The sequence below is a fragment of the Microplitis demolitor genome, chromosome 8 (genome assembly GCF_026212275.2).
Source record: "Microplitis demolitor isolate Queensland-Clemson2020A chromosome 8, iyMicDemo2.1a, whole genome shotgun sequence".
NCBI lineage: Eukaryota > Metazoa > Arthropoda > Insecta > Hymenoptera > Braconidae > Microplitis > Microplitis demolitor.
The window spans coordinates 1,190,036-1,208,751 of record NC_068552.1 but is presented as its reverse complement, the minus strand read 5'-3'; the positions used below and the strand labels follow the sequence as shown (position 1 = coordinate 1,208,751).

Genomic DNA, 18,716 nt, shown 5'->3' with positions numbered 1-18,716 from the left:
CATGATCATGTATGACATGGCAAGAATAGTCATGCAATATCATGCATGACCAAAATCACTCATGAATAATCATTCATGACTTTGAACTATTCATGCAAAGGTACGCATGATTATGCAAAACCATGTTTAATCATGCATGATCATGTATGATAGGACAAGAATAGTCATGCATGATTCATGCAATATCATGCATGACCAAGCTCAGTCATGAATGATTCATGACACTGCATGATTTATGCAAAAACACGCATGATTATATAAAATCATATTTAATATAATCAACTTGAATCCATAGAATAAAAAACCGACTTAATACCGGCCGAAATTATTCCTTACGAAATTATCTTTGTACTAATATACAATTAACCTATTTTCGTGTAATAAAAAAAGTGCAGAGGATTTAAAGTGAGTAAATTAGTCGAAAAAATAAAATTCGATCGTAAGGCAAGCGCGTCGCGCTTGAGGTGTGCAATAGTTTAAATATTCTATTCGAATATTACCATTCAATTTAAAAACTAATTACACACCCCTATTGTTTTGATCTTTTTGACTAGTTTGTCATAAATTATGCGATTATTTATTTCATGCTACGTTATATTGATATGATAATAACGCATGCGTGTTACTAAAGTTTTCAGCGTCGGCGCTCGAAACAATATTGTATCTCGGTTTAACAATGTCTCCAAATGCTTTCACGTCAGTAAGAACCCCGAGACTGACTATAAAGTTCAAACCGGCAACATTTTTATATTGACTATTTTCGATTACTTACATTATGTTTAATTGGAATAAAGGTTAACCATTAGTGTAGCACTCAACTAAATTTTTTATTGAAATGCGCGGGTTTTGAAAAGTAGTTTTCCAGTGCAAAGTAATATGAGGTATAAAGATAAGACATAAGTTATAAATTAAGAACCGAAAAAAATAATTTTCCTTTTTCGGGTGCAACTACTTCTTCTTCAAGTGTGATCCTCAATTCTGTGCTGCCTTTTTATTTTTTATTTTATTTCGTTGTTTAGTCGACTCAAAAAAATGAAATTTTATCATGTTCTCATCGACTGCAATGCATATCAATGATTAACTGTTAATATTAACTGATGACTATGGCGTCCTATTATTGGGATGATTCAAATAATTTATTAAAATTTAGATAAAAACTAATATGGCAATCAACAAAAAATCTTTTCAAACCTACAAATTATCCAGAATATAACTCGAATGGTTTTTATTATTGCCGTTAATTTTTTATATTAAGTTCTTAATCTATTGTAAATAAGTAAATAAATAATTTTTCGCGTGTGATATCTGTGTTACTACTTGATTTAGTGATTTTTTATATTTATTAAGATCCAACGTAATTCTAAACTTGAGCGGAGTAATCAATATCAGTAATTCGCTGCTATCAAGATGTAATTGAAATAAGTTTAACAAAAAAAATAATAATTTAAAAACGTCATGCGTATAAATATGCATTATTCCTGGATTTTGTTAATAATACTGATTGTACGAGCTTGGAGTTTTTTATTAGAGGGATCGTCCACTAGTTATGCGCAATTTTGTAAATGGAATGCCGCAGTGAATGCTACGTTAGAATTAGAGTTTAAAACCAACCAAGGAAGTGGCCTCTTGTTGTATACCGACGACGGTGGGACATATGACTTTTTCGAAATAAAATTAGTGGAGGGTGCGGTGAGGCTTAGGTATAATCTCGGTGGAGGTGCCCAAATAGTCACTGTTGGACATGACTTCGGTGATGGCCAGTGGCACAAGGTGCAAATCCTTAGAGACAATGAAAATACTACTCTTATAGTAGATAGTTTTAGTGGGACTTCGACGTCAAGGGGAAAGGAATTTCAGTTTGGAAAATTGACTAGTAATTCGGATGTTTACATTGGTGGTATGCCTAGTTGGTACAATAGCAAACTGACGTTACTTGCATTACCTAGTGTTATATTTGAACCGAGATTTAGAGGGTCAATAAGGAACCTTATTTATGCTAATGATGACAATGTGATATCAAGGCGACAAGAAATCATACCTCGTTATCCTCGAGTGAGTATACTACATCATTTCGACTGCATGGAAAAAAATAATGCTCAAAATTTTAATAGGTTGTAGTTTATATTCGACTTAAAATTAGTATATTCGATACTAATATCAAACTAGGATCATTATATATATTACAAAATGGCTATTATTTATATTAAAATTTGATACACAGAAGAGCTAAATTTGTAATTTCGTATATTAATATTAATATGAAAAAGAATCGATAAATTGGTATCTAGTTGTTACTATTCAAATAAACAGAAAAATTTTAAAAATGAGGAACCGAAAAATTAGTAAACGTACATATTAATATATAAAGATCTAGTATACGAATTTTTCATTTTATTATTTACCACTTATTTGATATATGTATATAATAAATTAATTTATAATAACGAATAAATAACATTTTATATAAATTATTAGTCAATGGGATAGAATTTATAAAATAAGAGTTAAAAATTTTCGGTATTTTTATGAGCAACAAAATCAGTATCTAGTATACTAATTTTTCATTTTATTATTTACCGCTTATTCGATTTATGTATACTGTAAATTAATTTATAATGATGAATAAATGATATTTTAAGCTAATAATTGGTCAGTGATATCGAATTTATAAAATAAAAGTTTGTAACTTTTGCAATTTTCGGCCGGAAAAATTAGTATCTAAGATAGCAATTATTAATTTGACCAATCATTACTTTTTAATAGATTCTGCCATGAATTAATAAACTTTCACTAATAAGTCACTTATACCTAAAACTAATAATATTTTACTTTTTGAAATAATTGATAGTTTTTAGGAATCTACAAAAATTCGTAAACTACTTTGCATTAAGCACATAATAGTAATTATTGATAACAGATTCAACTTTTCCCTATTATTTATTCATTTTTAATATTCTATTTTTTCCGTGTATTTTTTCAATAAAGAAAAATAATGACTTTATTCAAATATTTTATTTAGAGGAAGGGGTGGGGGGACCCCCAAAATTTAAGGGACCCATTTTGCCCCTTTCCCTATTAAGCGAAATGGAAGGGGGCAAAATAGACCCCTGGGAGCAAAATGGGCTGACATTACATATAAGCCCTCATTTCTTAAGGGACCCATTTTGCCCCACCTCCCCTTACTTACTAAACTCTAAGAAAAAAATTTTATTTTATCAAAAAAATATTATTAGACATGACTTTTATCTAATGTCATTTAAATAAGTTTTTCACCTCAATAAACATTTTATTTATAAATAAATACTTTCCCCGCCTCAGAATCGAACCCAGACCGATCACGCGAGACTTATGACCTACAGCACGCGCAGCTACGATGGCTTATTGGAAATCATGTTTTTTATAACCTTAAGTTATTCATCGATGTTTGTCATCTTTAATATTAATTTACACAACTAAATGATAAAATCTAAATATTTAACAGTTTATTGAAATAGCTTTTCAAAAAATTTATATATTTCACATTTTTATCAATACCAATGAGAAATTTCATTTCGTTATGAAAACAAATTTTTTTTCTCAATAGAACAATTTTTTCCTAATTTTTAATTATAAGGGAAGAGAGGGGGGGTCAAAATGGGCCCCTTAAATTTTGGGGACCCATTTCGCCCCAAAATTGGTCGAGGCACTCAAAATTTTAAGGGGCCCATTTCCCCCTCCATTTTCCTATTAAGGGAAAGTGGGGCAAAATGGGCCCCTGAAGAACTATCAATTTATTTTATAAAAATAGAACTTATTTTTAATATTTATGGAAACAAGAAAAAAAAATTCCATGAATGTCATTTTTTTTTCTCAGTGTGTAGTGACGGAAATGACAATATTAGTCTCCCTTTGTCCTTTCAAGTCCTTAGAATGCTATTTTCATTATCCAAAGGTCCCTTTGAGATTCTGTTTTCTTTGGTTGTTTATTAGTAACACTAAGGTCTCTCTTTGAAATTCTCGGAATTCAAAGTCTGTTCTTTCACTCACCTTTGATTCTTTACTGTCCTCAAAAAAAAATTTGAAAATTTTCATTGATAAAAAATTAACCAATCGGGTCTGAATAGAAATTGAAAAAAAAATATTTGAATGCGAATATTTCGAAGAATCGATATTTGAATAATTTATTGAGCCAGGTATTATATTTAAATAACGTTTAACTAAAAAATGATCCCATATATATTGTTTATATCAAAACACTGCAATTTAAATATATGAAAAAACGGTAAACATCAAAAATAGACAAATTAGGGTCAATTTTTGAATCCATGTTCAAATTATCATTGAAAATATATATTTTTGCAATGGATAGATATGCAAATCTTACGTGAATCTGTATCGTCTTTAGCAAGTCTATATCGTCTTGAACAAGTCTGAGGCAAAGAATTTCCATAAGATACCTCAAGTAAATCTGTAGCAATATTTGGTGAAGCATTAGCTCAGACTAGCTGCAGAATTTCTTAAGATACCGGGCATGGCTGCCGTGAATCGTCTATTCAGCATCAGTATAGTAAATTGGGTGGCGCCCACTTAATGTTGAAAATAATTTAATCGAGTAATAGAATTGTTAATTGTTAGCACTTTGAATTGAAATGAGAACCACTGGGTTCACTGAAGGTACTGCATTCGAGCTTGAAGAAACCCGATATCTTAAGCAATTCTGCGAGAAGTCTGACCAGACATTGTTATACAGTACGTATGTTGGTTAAGAATTGCTGCAGACTTTCTACGGACTTCCGTAAGTTTTGAAGAAGAATCTTAAACAAGACGATGAAATATTTGGCAAGTATGAAATCCATTTTCTTCAAGTCTTGTTTAAATCTTCCATAGTAAACTTGCTGAAGGACATCATCAAGTAACTTGCTTAAGACAATGCTACTCGGGTCAACACCAAGGGTTTAATTTACCAAAATTTTGTTATAACTATTGAAATTATAGATGAATAAGTTAGTATTGAAGCTTGACACCTCAATTGTTTATTACTTTTGATTTGAAATGTGGGTGAAGTTAAAGTGGCACATGATCAAAGAAGAGAGATACTATCGTCTCACGCCGACGCGGCACACATGTTTGCACATGTGTTTGAACGTGTACTTGAAGCAAGACAATATCATCATATAGATTCCTATGTGGGTTCTCTTAGGCGTTTTTGGATGAATTCCCATATGGTTTCATATAAGAAATCTAGTATGGGTTCCCATGAGGATTGTCATCTTGATTTCCCATAAGAATTGCACTATGTCAAAATCCACATGGGAATCGTATGGATTAGGAATTAGGAAAATTAACAAAAACGTTACGTTATACAAAAACCATAAAAAGCATATGGGTTTTCATAAACTTGGAGTGCAATCTTGTGACTCCTAATTTAGCGTTTTATTAAAATCATTTCTGATTACTATACAGATGTTATACTTCTTGAGAAAATTAATAAATGAATTACTTTGTACAAAAACTCATAGAAAGAGCATGAATTAATCAATTTTTCGTTAAAAAATATCTTGCCAATAGAATATTAATCTGTTCTTTTATTCATATATACGTATCAATATACGACAGACATAGAAATTCAGATACCCTGAACTCAATAAAAATTATTTATATAGAAACCCAATTCCGATATGAATTTCCCAAAGAAATTCATACATCCAATTTTTTGTCGTTCGTATGTCAGGATCTAGATACCCAGTTTCCTATGCTGTCCCTATTTAGGAACCCATATACGCACCATTTCCTATGAGGATTTTCCATATGGGAATCCAGATACCCATGGAATACACAAATCCATCTCATATCCCCCCATAGATTCTATGGATTCCTATGGATAAATCCATAGTTTCCTATATGGATTCCTATGGGTTCCCATGCACTCCCAAATCGATTTTTTTGATAGAGTATGTTTAAAAAAAAAATAACAAAAAACATTATCAATTGGTTCAGTGGCAAAGTAAAGAAAATCGATATAGAAACGAAGTTAAAGTACAGTCTTGTCAGTTAAATATAGCATACCAAATTACGATTTTAGATTATATATATACCTAATTTGATCGATGGAATGTATGAAAAAATTGCAATTAACAAGTAACATATCCGTCTTTAAAAAATTCCTAAATAATCGAGTATTGAAACTCTCTAATTTCTGGGGCCCGAAAACGATGTAAAGTACAGAATTTCATTAATTAACCCGAACTAAGAATATTTATCTGAAAAATATTACTTATTGAACCTAATATTATTAAAATAGCATTAATTGATTTTTCCAGGAACTTTATACCCTCTTATATAATGTATATTTTTATCATCCAATTTGGGATAGTGCATCATATTACGTATAAGTATAAAATACATTTTCTTATTACTTTAAAATTTTTAACTTCCTTATATTAAAACCGAAGATCTTTGGAAAATTTGGAAAATTATTATTTTCACCACGATTCCGGAAGTCGAGTTTTTTATCAAATGTCGACAGTTTTTACAGCAATCAAAAGATCTTATTAGCCGTCAACTTTTCTGTTGATTTGAAATCATGCGATTAAAGACACTCTGAGTCGAAAAGAACAACTTACTTTATTTTGCATTTTGACGATCTTGTGGTTAATAAATGTGAAATTTTTATTTTTTATCCCCCTGCAAACCTTTATGAGTCGATTTTCTAAAAAAATTCAAGAGATCAAATTTTCCGTATCAACGGTAGTATTCGTCGTATTTGCAATTTCGAGCTTGTTAGTCTTTTGTTTAAAAACCGTAAAAATTTGCATTCTTCCACCCTTGCAAATCCCACTTTTTAACAACGAATTGGTGAAAATTACGTGACAAACACTACTTGGCAGTGAATAGTCACTTATTGCCATTGAAAAGTATACCACTATTTGAATTAGTAGCATACTTTTCACTAGTAAACAGTGAATAGTCACTATTTTCACTATTTCAAATTAAAGAGAGCAGAAGAGTTACATTCTAAACGAAATATAGGCCATCAATTTTCACGTATTGTGATTAATATTTTTGGTGAATTTTGAATATGTAGGTCTTCTGGTCGAAAAACGTAGATTGCGATTTTTTACGCCCCGAAAAACTCTCATTAGAGTCAATCAACAAAGAAGAATTAACACTACTGATTTTCTTGGATCGTAGGTCATTACAAATTTTCATTCTTTATGCCACAGTAACCGTTGCGTATACAGAGAAAAAATTGTAGTAACTGTTCCTAGTACGTTTATGAAATATCATCCCATACCGTTATGGTAATGATTACTTGGGATTATGGGATATAGACCCATACTTTCTGGGAAAGCTTCCATAAGTATGGGAACAATTCCTATCATTATGGTAACAGTTCCCATATCGCATGTGAAAGAATCGTGGTAATGATTACCATACTCATAGGAATAGTTCCCATAAGCAAATAGGAACCAATCCTATAACCACATTGTAACGGTTCCTATAATATTATGGTAACGATTACCATAATATTATAGTAACCATTACCATAATTCCATAGGAACTATTCCGATACCATGGGGGAATTATACCCATAATTATAGGAATGATTACCATAATATATCTGGGTGCCGTTCTTATAATCAACATTTGAAAAAAACCGGTTACCATGCAGTATGGGAACCATTCCCATAATATATTGTAACTGTTACCATAATTTTCTCTCCGTGTAGAACCAACCAATGACCATATCATCCAATACAAAATTAGTATTGGATAATTTCATAAAATTCGTAATTGGTGGGTGCCTGTGTCATGATAGGAATGTATATGTTTGAATCAATAGGACCTATGGTTCCAGAGATCTCGTGATGAGTGACGTATTTCTCTTTTATACATCAACACTATATATTAGAATTTCATATGTAACTAAAATGTATTCAATAAAAACTTTTTTGGTGAGAACAAGGAAGAGAGAGTGAAAGTGCTGAAAATAGAATACTTTGAAAGGTGAAAAGCTATTACAAGTAGGATATAATATTCAGAAAATTATATCTCAGTGAGTGAGAGTACTTCCGGTATGAAAGAAATATATCTGCCAAATTTTACGTGAATGATCTATAGTTTAAAATATCCCGCGATAGGTTATGAAGAGCCAAAGGTCATATCGACCATTAACAAAGCAACTGTTGCCAAGAACTTATTTCCATAGCAACCGTTGCCATAACAACAGGGAAGGGGGGGGGATATACTGCCATGCTTAGGAAAGAAGCAGTAAGTGAACTTATTGTCCTTTTCCTAAACACGCCATTATAGTAATTAGGCAGAAATCCCATTGAATAGGAGCTACACGCAATCTATTGGTACTGAATGTCTATGCCATGAAAGGGATGTGTTTGCCAAATTCAAAGTCAGCAAAACCTATGGTTTCGTAGATCTCGTGAACAGGCGAATGAGTGAATTAGCGCGTTAATGAGTGAGTGAATAGTATTAAGCTTTTGTCTATACACGAACATCTAAATTTTAAAATCAGGGGTCTTTGGAAATCTAATCGATTTGTTAAGGTAGATTATGCTAAAAGTCTATAAATAGTTCACCATAAGAACTAAAGCTAGATTTCTGTGAAATGAACTAAAAACTGCAACACAGAAATAATAACGACCGTGAAAGCATACGTTTTGTTTTTGTTACAATAGGATATAATCTAAGACAATTTTGTTAAATGAATAGAACATTGCCTAAAAATTTCAATATAATGTGAAACATTATTCTAGCGAGTCATAATTGTGTGATTTATTTCAGGGAATTCGTTATATGAATTTGAGAAATTCAACTGATGTATGTGAAAACAATTCTCCTTGTCAACATGATGGGATTTGCATATCAACAGACTCTGGCCCTATTTGCGAGTGTCGAAACGGCGAGTTCGAAGGCCAATATTGTGAAAAAGGTATGTTTTTGGACTCTTTGCATCAAACACCACATTTAGGTCTGATATTAGAAGTTCTAATTCAGACCTCCTTATTCTACAGATAAAATTCCTGCTGAAGCATCATTTAGAGGAGGCGATTTCTTGAAAATCGACTTGAGTAATGGGGACCCTATTTACAGTATTGAAGAAACTGTTTCGATTCAGTTCAAAACTCGTCAGCATAATGGACTGTTGTTTTACTCAGGTGAGTAGAAGAAACTTCTACTTTGTACACTAATAACTTGTTCGCGAATTTGAATTTACTGTTTGGATATATTTGAAGTAAAACTTCTATACCCAAATGAAATTGAACAGAAAATCATTGCTTTATTTTAAACCGCAAAATGAATGGTGGTGACTAGGTCCAACCCTTTATAATTTTATGGTAGAGGACAGTAGAATTGAATACTGGTCGAGGCCCTATTTGACGAAGGGCCTACTTTTGAAGCCAACATTAAAGCATACGAATTTGATTTGGACGTTTGTTTCCTCATCGATGGTACTCTAGCTGACGTTAGCTTTCGTGAAGTGATCCCCCTCGGAGTTGATTTCCGAAAAAAAAATGCCGATTGTAGGGGATCCGTAATGTTGTCGAGAACTTTTGTACCAAAGTTCAAGTTTGTAATTTTACCATTTTAGGAACGATCCGCTGACGGTCTTGTGACCATGACGTGACAGTGAAAAACGACTTGACGGGTCAGATTCGCATCACTACCAAGTCAATTTTTACCGAAGTTCAATTTGGACAAATTTTAAAAGACTGGTCAGCTATAGAGGTGAACTATTAGTTTTATGACTGTGGGTTCCCTTCTACTGTTAAATGAGCGCGTTTCTTGGAGTACTTTTAAGAACATTCAATTCCGTTAGAATGTAGTCTTTCAATAAAAAATTTCATTACAGGCCAAAAAAGTGACTATCTAACGATATCACTTCGAGATGGCGGAGCGGCAGTCGAGATGGTGTTAACGAATGGCAGATTGGATCTTCACATTAAACCGATGAAAACGAGGTTCGATGATAATCAATGGCACAAAATTCTCATTCAAAGGCGCGTTCAAGAAGTAAGCATTTAAAATATACTAACTAGAAGGGTTGTTAAATTATTTCATTTACAAATTTTCTAAGTAAACTGCAAATCTAGTGGTAGTTTCTCGCGCCAATACGGGTTTTAGCATTCGTTGATTTTTAGGTTCTAAACTTTTGCGCACCTCATAACGCGCCGCATTAGGTGCGTTCTATAACCTAATAACAGGAATATTTGGAATGATTTGACAACCCATAGAGTTAAGATAATTCGTATAATTGTTAATAATTTTTTGATACTCATCTTATGATATTTTTATCTTTCAGATTTCGTCTATAACGAGGTTTTGCAAGGTAAATAAGCATTCTATAAGTATACTTGCCAAAGATTTCATCAATCCTTGCTAAAGATTCTTCTTAAAGACTTACGGAAATCTGTAGAAAGTCTGCAGCAATTCTTAACTAACATACATACTATAACAATGTCCGGTTAGAGTTGCTGCAGAATTGCTTAAGATATCGAGTTTCTTTATCTCCGAGTCATTCCAAGTTCAAATGCAGTATCTTTAGCAAATCCAGTGGTTCTAATTCAAATTTAAAGTGCTAACAATTAACAATTCTATCACTCGATTATATTATATCGAACATTAAGTGGGCGCCACCCAATTTACTATACTAATGCCGAATAGACTCGCGAAGTAACGAAGAGGGCAGCCATGTCCAGGTATCTTAAGCAAATCTGCAGCAAGTCTGAGCTGCATCTTCATTGAGCAGTTAGTTGAAAAAAGCAGATGTTGTAGAGGGATATAAAGTTGTAATTTGGTAAATTAAATTCGTTCTTGTCTGATCCTAAAATTTTGTATTGGTGCTTGCAGCTGTCAGCAATCGTGGACGGGATTTATGCAGACCATGCACATACAGCCGGTTCATTTACCCATTTATCAAGTTCCCAATTGCTAGTCGGTGGAAGTGACGATGCTCATTCTGTTCAAGGCATTAAAGGAATGACGAATTTTGTTGGATGTCTTCGGAAGGTAAATCTCCAACGAAAATACTATCATAGCCCGAAATTGTCAATGAAAATACTGTCAATCTGCATTGCAGGTATTCTTTAAAACCGATAACATCGAGATGGAATTAATTGAAGCAGCTAAGCATGGCTTGCCGAAAGTAACTGTTTGGGGCAGACTCGAATTTCATTGTCGAGAACCAAAGTCCGATCCTATAACCTTTACAACGAGGGACTCACATCTTGTAAGTATATGATTTTCGCAAACCGAGTTGTTTAGTATATATTTGTTTCAGGATATTTTTGTGTATATTATATGAATGCAAAGAAAGCCAAGAATCTTTCAGTTTATTTGACTAAAATTTTTTCCGTTATAACAGGTGTTGCCTCCATGGAAAAGTTCGAAATCTGGAAGTATATCATTCAAGATTAGAACGAACGAACCGGATGGTGTGGTCATGTACAGTCAAAGTGGGACCTCATCACGTGTACGTATTGTAATTATTATCTGAAATCGTAGTTGAGTGTATGAACATTCACTTTCTTGACTAGCTAGTTCAATCTTACTCATGTATTAACTCATAATTTCATTCTATATTTATTCGGTCACCGTTAATTTAACAGACAGACCTATTCGGATTTGAACTACTAGATGGTCATTTGTACTTACATATCGATCTTGGAAGTGGGTATATGAAAATAAAAGCATCTAAACATCGAGTAAATAATAGCGTTTGGCATAATGTAACACTACATCGAGTTGATCGTAATGGAAGAGTATCTGTCGATGGAGAAACCAGTGAATTCGAAACACCAGGTAAGACTTACTTCTTTAACTTCTGCTATGAAAATCGACAATTGTCCGTAAAGTCGGGAAGTCATTGTTTTCACCCCGATTAATCAGTTAATATGTTGCTTTGTAGGTGATGCTACACAGCTTGATTTGGATGGCCTATTTTACCTTGGTGGAATTGGTGTGCCATTTTCTTCTGCAACTATACCACCTGTATTTTGGAGCACTGCTTTTCGACAAGGATTCGTAGGGTGTATGCGGGATTTAGTTATGAGTGGACAGTCGATAGATATCGCTGGATATGCGCAACAACAAGATTCTGGTAGGAAAGCAATATCTGATTACAAATGTTCTGCTGATCAATGAGTTGAAAATATATGTTTATCAACAGGGGCAGTCAGACCAGCTTGTCATGTCCAGGCTGCTTTCTGCTCATCCCAACCTTGCATGCATGGTGGTGAATGTATCGAAGGGTGGAATAGATTCTATTGTGATTGCACTTTTACTGACTTCATTGGAGCGACATGCAGTAAAGGTAAAGTACCTTATGTTAAAATAGAGTTATAATGTAGATTAATTCATAAATTCACATACAGCAAAGAGTCTTCTTCAATTAATCTCTGATGCGCCATCTCTTGAGAAAAATGTATATTACAAAAAATAAGTAATATGGCTGTTTAAAGTGTAGAGTTTATGATATGGCTGCCTATCTAAAAAGATTAATTATCATTAATCCATAAGATATTCAGCTACCATTTTTATAGGGATCTTCGCATTAACCATGTGAAGATTTTAAAAAAAAATTAGGTTGGAAAATTGTATTTTTCGAAAGTTATAATGTTTACAAACCCACGAACTCCTAAGGAATTAAACGCACTAAAAACAAATATTTTACATAAAATCGTAATTGATCTTAAAAATGTATAAAATCTGTTCTTTAATAATTTTTCTTTGTAACAATACTTTGTTTTTATATTATTTATGTGTGTATTATTAATTTAAATACAATTTAACATGACGAATTCGAATTTTTCATTTTCAGGCGAGTGCAGAGCATAGTCTTAGCGCTCCGCGCTTAAGGCATGCAAATTAATCTATGCTTGTTTTTAGATGCGTCGATATTACATTTAAATGGAAGTCAACAAATGACTATTCTGATGCCGGAAGATTCAAAAACGCAAGCGGAAGAAATTTCTGTGCGGTTTCGGACGTCTCAACAAAACGGACTATTGTTAGCTACAAGTTTAGAAACTTCCTCGGATTGCTTGCAGATATTTTTAGATCAAGGAATTGCAAAATTACGGATTTCTATACAAAATCAAGAAAAGGTGAGAAATATATTACTTAAAATAGGTTTCTATTAAAAATTATCATAATTTACGGTATTCAGGAGCATTACGGTAAAAATACGTTGTTTTACAGTAAATTTCGGTATTTTTGGGTCAATTGCGAATTTACTGCAAAACTACTGTAATTTACCGTAGAGCGCGAAAAATTACCGTAGCAATACGGTAATGTACTATATTTACCGTAATGAACCGTTATTCGGATCCGCTATGGAAATTCAAAAATTCAAAAAACCACGTTTTCAATATCGAGTCACAAATGCTATGAACTGTATACATTTCAGTGCTTATTTACTAACATTATTATGGGTTATAATCTAATGAGCATTAAAGAAAACAAAGTAAGAAACAATTAAATTAAATTTCTTTTTTTTTTCAGATATTGCAATCTGGACAAGATTTAAACGATAATAATTGGCATAACATAAAATTCTCCAGAAGAGCTACTTCAATCAGCTTTTCAATAGATAAAAATCTTCCTATTCAAGGTAAGTGAAATAATGCTGTAGCTATTAACTGTGTAATAAGCAATAACTTTTCAGCTCAATTAATTTTTGCAGTTGAAACACCATTTCAAAATAACGCCATTTTGGAATTCCGATCTATCCATCTTGGTGGTTATCTACACACTGGTCCGCAGATTGCCCACTTTAGTGGATATCTCAAACAGTTCTGGTTTAATGGGAGTCCCTATATTGAACTTGCTAGGAACTCCGGAACTCGTGACTATGTCCATCAAGGTATCACGCCTATCATCAGGGTGACTGGAAAATTTGAAAAACGAGTTCACCGAGTTCTTCGCCCAGTTGCATTCACGTCAAAGCACACATTTTTAGGACTACCTATCCTAAAAGCGTACGTTGAAACAAACGTATACTTCCAGGTAAGAACCATATTCCTAATGAGGCAATCGTGATCATACTCAATGATTTCTTATCTGTAACATTATTTATCAGTTTAGAACGAAGGAAGCGAATGGACTGATTCTATTTAATGCTGGGAAAGGGAAAGATTTCATTGCTATTGAGCTCCTGGATGGTCACGTTCATTATATAGTCGACCTTGGAGACGGAGTTCTTCGCATTAGGGATTCAGCTAAATCAAGGCTTAATGATGGGAAATGGCATTCAGTCACTGTGAGTCGACCGGCGCCAAAAAAACATACCTTAGTAGTTGATGACAATGCTACGATGACACTTAGTCAAGGAAGCAATGAAAATTTGGACCTGGATGGGATACTTTACATTGGTAAATATTGAAATTTACCTGAAAAATCACTGAAACCTACGATGACTCAATTGCTTTTTCAGGGGGCGTCGAAAAAACACAATATACCCAACTTTCAAAATTTATTTTGAGTCGTCACGGGTTCCAAGGTTGCTTAGCTTCTTTTGAACTCAGTGGTCAAAGTGTTGACCTCGTTACTGATGCAATCGTAACAAGCTCCCTAGTCGAACCTGGATGTACAGACGACAACAATGGGCATGTTATTAAAAAGTGCCATTACGAAATCTGTTCAAATCGTGGCCGATGTATTCAAAGGTTCGACAGTTATATGTGTGACTGTGATATGACGAGCTTTAGTGGGCCAACTTGCAGCGATGGTACGTTCTTTGATTAGTCAATTATAAATATCGAATGTATAATCGCCTCACTTTTAATTTCTCCAAATATTTGCAGAAGGAGTCGCTTATGAATTTGGGTCCGGCAAAGGAATCATCACATATATTCTTCCTAATAGTCATAAATTGAAATCAACCAAAAATATAATAGCTTTGGGATTCGTAACAAGTGTTAATGATGCTGTTATACTGCGAGTCGAATCGTCAAATAATGATGAATATCTTGAAATAGAAATTGTTCGTATCATCCAAATTATTCTATTTTCGTTTTAATATTTACATTTTGTCATGAAAGGTTACTCATCAAAAATGAACTACTCACCCATTAATTTCTTTGTACGGGTGGGGGGAATCAATCCTCATTGACATGTCGTAGCGTATTTTAAATGTTTCTTCCTTGGAATTTTCTAGATTGTATTGACCATATGACCCGCGATAAATTTGGGTTACATGCATTTGTTTTGCGTTGATTTATATATTAATTCCAGGTGGAGGGTAATATATTTGTCGTTTACAACATCGGTACAAATGATCACGCTATTGGTGAAGTAGGCGTAAAAATCAACGACAATCAATATCATGTTGTGCGGTTTACCAGGAACGGCTCCAACAGTACTCTTCAAGTAGATGATTATGACATTCAATCAAGTTACTACTCTGGTACGGATGTTCGTATACTTTGTTTATAAGATTATCGATTAACTGCATAATTCCTACACATGCGTGGTTATATTAAATACTTTACCTTAAGGCATTTCGATACAGCTAAGATCTCGAGTCAAAGCTACAAAATCTGACGTTTGATTATATTTCTAAATTAAATTTTTATATTCAATGATCTACTTTTTTTCAAAGTCAGGTTTAATTAAATTTCAAATCGTATTGTTTATAATTATTTCGAATGTATGCATCGACATTATTCACTGTTATAGATTTTAAATCAATGGTCCATGATGGTCAATCGATTATCCATGTTGGAGGCAGGTGGAATAAAAGTAAAGGAAAAATCGAAAGAGCTTTCTTAGGGGTTATTTCAGGGCTTGTTATAAATGGCGCCCGAATATTTGAATTTAAGGCGGGAAGAAAAAATGGACTCGTGTCTTCTCTACGAGGAGATGTTCAACAACTACCACCAGGAAGTCTTCAAGATAAGATCTCACCTTTACAGCGGATGCAGCAGGTAAGCAATTGTGCTCCAACGGAATTCACTATTTTTGAAAAATCATCTTTTGGATAGAGAATTTATAAATGTCCATTTTCATCTACTGTGTTATGATTAACATGTGATTTTCAGACACCAGCATCTGGGTTTCCGGGCGTAGTAGATGATCTTATATTCTCTGGAGCTGGAAGTGGGTGCGTAGGCGATGATGAAGATGATGGCTGTATTCCTATCTATGACCCTAATTCAGGTAAAAAAAAATTCTAAATCATTTTACTATCGAAATAGATGATCCGATAGGACGTGGAGTCAAAATTTTTATACACAGCAAGCAGAACCAGCGAACATGGACAATAATCCATGTACGCCCCCTTCAAATTTTCGCGCTGTTCAAATGTGTTCCTCTACTGTCAAATATGTTTTGTAGCTCATTAAATCCCTTTTAAATTAAATTACTATATTTAATTACGAGCGTTTTTTAATACACAATTCTAGATGATTTGATCACTCCTGTGTATATCGCACCAACAAAATCGCCAATCCACCTTAAACCAAAGACGAAAGATAACAGTCGCAACCATGCTTCATGTGATGATGAAGAAGATTGTTCCGAAGGATCGGGTGATTCGAGTACTATGGGAGTTTACGTGACCGCTGTTCCTGGTAAGAATGGCCGTTTTTTCATTCTTTGAATATGTCCGCAAACACTCGAAATTGCTGTAACATTGTTTTTTCTGCTACCAGAATTAAGTTCATCGATTTTCACGACTCAAGAAGAAATCTTCACCAGTCAAAATGATACATTGACATCTACCGAAATAGCTACAATTACAAAGTATTCAATGACAACTTTTGTTTATGCCAATGTGTCGAGTACAGAGAAGGAAATAATCATATACAGGTAGAATTTTTGACTCTACTTATTTTTTTTTATTAACTTGAAGTTTTAAGTCCACTAACTCTATTGTCCATTGTTCTGAAACAATGCTCATGTGATAAGAAGTCTCACGCTTCGGCGCATGCGTGACACAGAAATTTTAAACTTCAATAATATACGCTCACTCAGTAATAACGCATTTATACTTTATTTTGATATTTCTACAAAATTTTACAAACGAATGTCTCCATCTTTGTTTTTATTATCAAATTTTGTAAACAATGACAGATGTAGCTGAGCAAAAATGGCGATGAATGCCGAAAAGATCCAGAACTACCCGAACTTAGCCAAACCGTATTAATTTTTACGCTCTAGTTTACTCGCGTGATGAGAAAAAGTCTCACGTATTCTGCGCAAGCGCGCGCGGGCGATAAACTGAAAATTAAGGTTAGAATGACAGCTGTTCGTATACGTCCATGAATAAACTGTTAACGAAACCATCCGAATAAAGCCGACCATACACGATTCCTAAATTTTTACTTTATCTTACTATAGTGATAAAAAAAAAATCTTAGAGAACAATAACAATTTTATTTAACAGTTATTTTAATGAACTTTTTTTATGCTTTCCTTTAGCACATCAACTCCATTTCCTGAAACGACGACTCCAATTATTCAGTCTCCGAAGGAGGATGATCAATCATCATATCAATCAGAAACTTATCCACCAGTTCCAACCCCGCCTAAAACAAAAGAGTTACCAAAAGTACCAGCCATTCATTCGGATGCCGCAAAAAATGCTGCTCTGATTATCGCCATAATTGCGGGAGCTCTTATCGCTATAGTCCTTATAATTTTATTAATATTGAAGTTCAAAAATCGTCCAGAAACTAGCTATAAAATAGACGAAACAAAAATTTTCTGCCAAGACCCTAATTCTGCGCTTTTAAGTGGAACGAACAATGACCATCACTTTGGCTCCGCCTCAAAAACGAATTCAAATATTAGTAAAAACGGAAGAAAGCGAGAAATGAAAGATATCAAAGAATGGTACGTGTAACAATGTGAGAATAAAAAATATCTGAGATTAACTAATATTCATTTGTACTCTTAGCTATGATTGTAAAAACCTGTTTATTGACCTATAGATAATGGATTGGTAAATAAATAAAAAATTGAACGTTTCTAACTTATGTGCAATATTAAATTCCACACTTTTAAGCAGACCGACATTTTTTGTCTGTCTTTTCTCTAATATACCCATGTAACAATTTCCATCACAAGTTGCTGATCAAGACATTGATCACAAGAATCTTTTGATAGGAACTACAGTAAAGTCTCTATAACTTTTTAGTTCTGTAACTTTGACTTCCCTTCATTTCTCCTCCGACAGCAGGGGAAGTGTTCTCCCACTCTGTCCTTCAACTGTACATGCGCAAAGGTAAAGTGCGATTCTGCGCATAAACTGAGTATTCTAACCCTACATTTGGGTACATAAATAAACATTTAAGTTAAATAAGCTTTAATATTGTGAAAATCATTAAAAAAAAAAAAACTTATTACTTGATGGAAAATGAGTTTCACTGGAAAAATTAATTTTCTATTTAAGAAGTTTAACAACAATAAAATTGACATATTAATTTTGGAAAAGACCTAACCTTTAAAATTTAAAAACTCGTGGGTCGTTTCGACTGATATTAATGCAAGATTCTAAGACAAGGTTGTTGCAGGATTTGCACATGATATTTGTACAAAAGAACATTGACTCACATCCACGAAGTGGATATCGAGAATCGGACTGATACCAATAACCTCTCTATCAATAAACTGTTTTTTTTCTTTCTGAAATGCGAAATTTTATTATGAAGCTTATCGTTAATAGAATAATTTTACACGCTCAATTTTACGAAAGTTAAATTCGTAAAAAATATTCTGAT

General features: G+C 33.4%; 1 protein-coding gene across 1 annotated transcript; it reads left to right on the top strand.

Moving 5' to 3' along the window:
* The first annotated feature begins 695 nt into the window (after window positions 1–695).
* Window positions 696–18,635, top strand: LOC103575881 (neurexin-3). The gene is made up of 23 exons (XM_008555861.3): window positions 696–2,052; window positions 8,779–8,926; window positions 9,009–9,152; window positions 9,848–10,008; window positions 10,298–10,324; window positions 10,846–11,004; window positions 11,075–11,224; window positions 11,360–11,467; window positions 11,604–11,796; window positions 11,903–12,094; window positions 12,164–12,307; window positions 12,883–13,100; window positions 13,498–13,606; window positions 13,679–14,001; window positions 14,075–14,366; window positions 14,429–14,722; window positions 14,799–14,977; window positions 15,229–15,400; window positions 15,673–15,920; window positions 16,035–16,152; window positions 16,398–16,565; window positions 16,647–16,803; window positions 17,416–18,635. Exons 1-23 carry the CDS (start codon window positions 1,456–1,458, stop codon window positions 17,837–17,839), a joined length of 4,725 nt encoding a protein of 1,574 aa, XP_008554083.1. The 5' UTR covers window positions 696–1,455; the 3' UTR covers window positions 17,840–18,635.
* The last annotated feature ends 81 nt before the right edge of the window (window positions 18,636–18,716 follow it).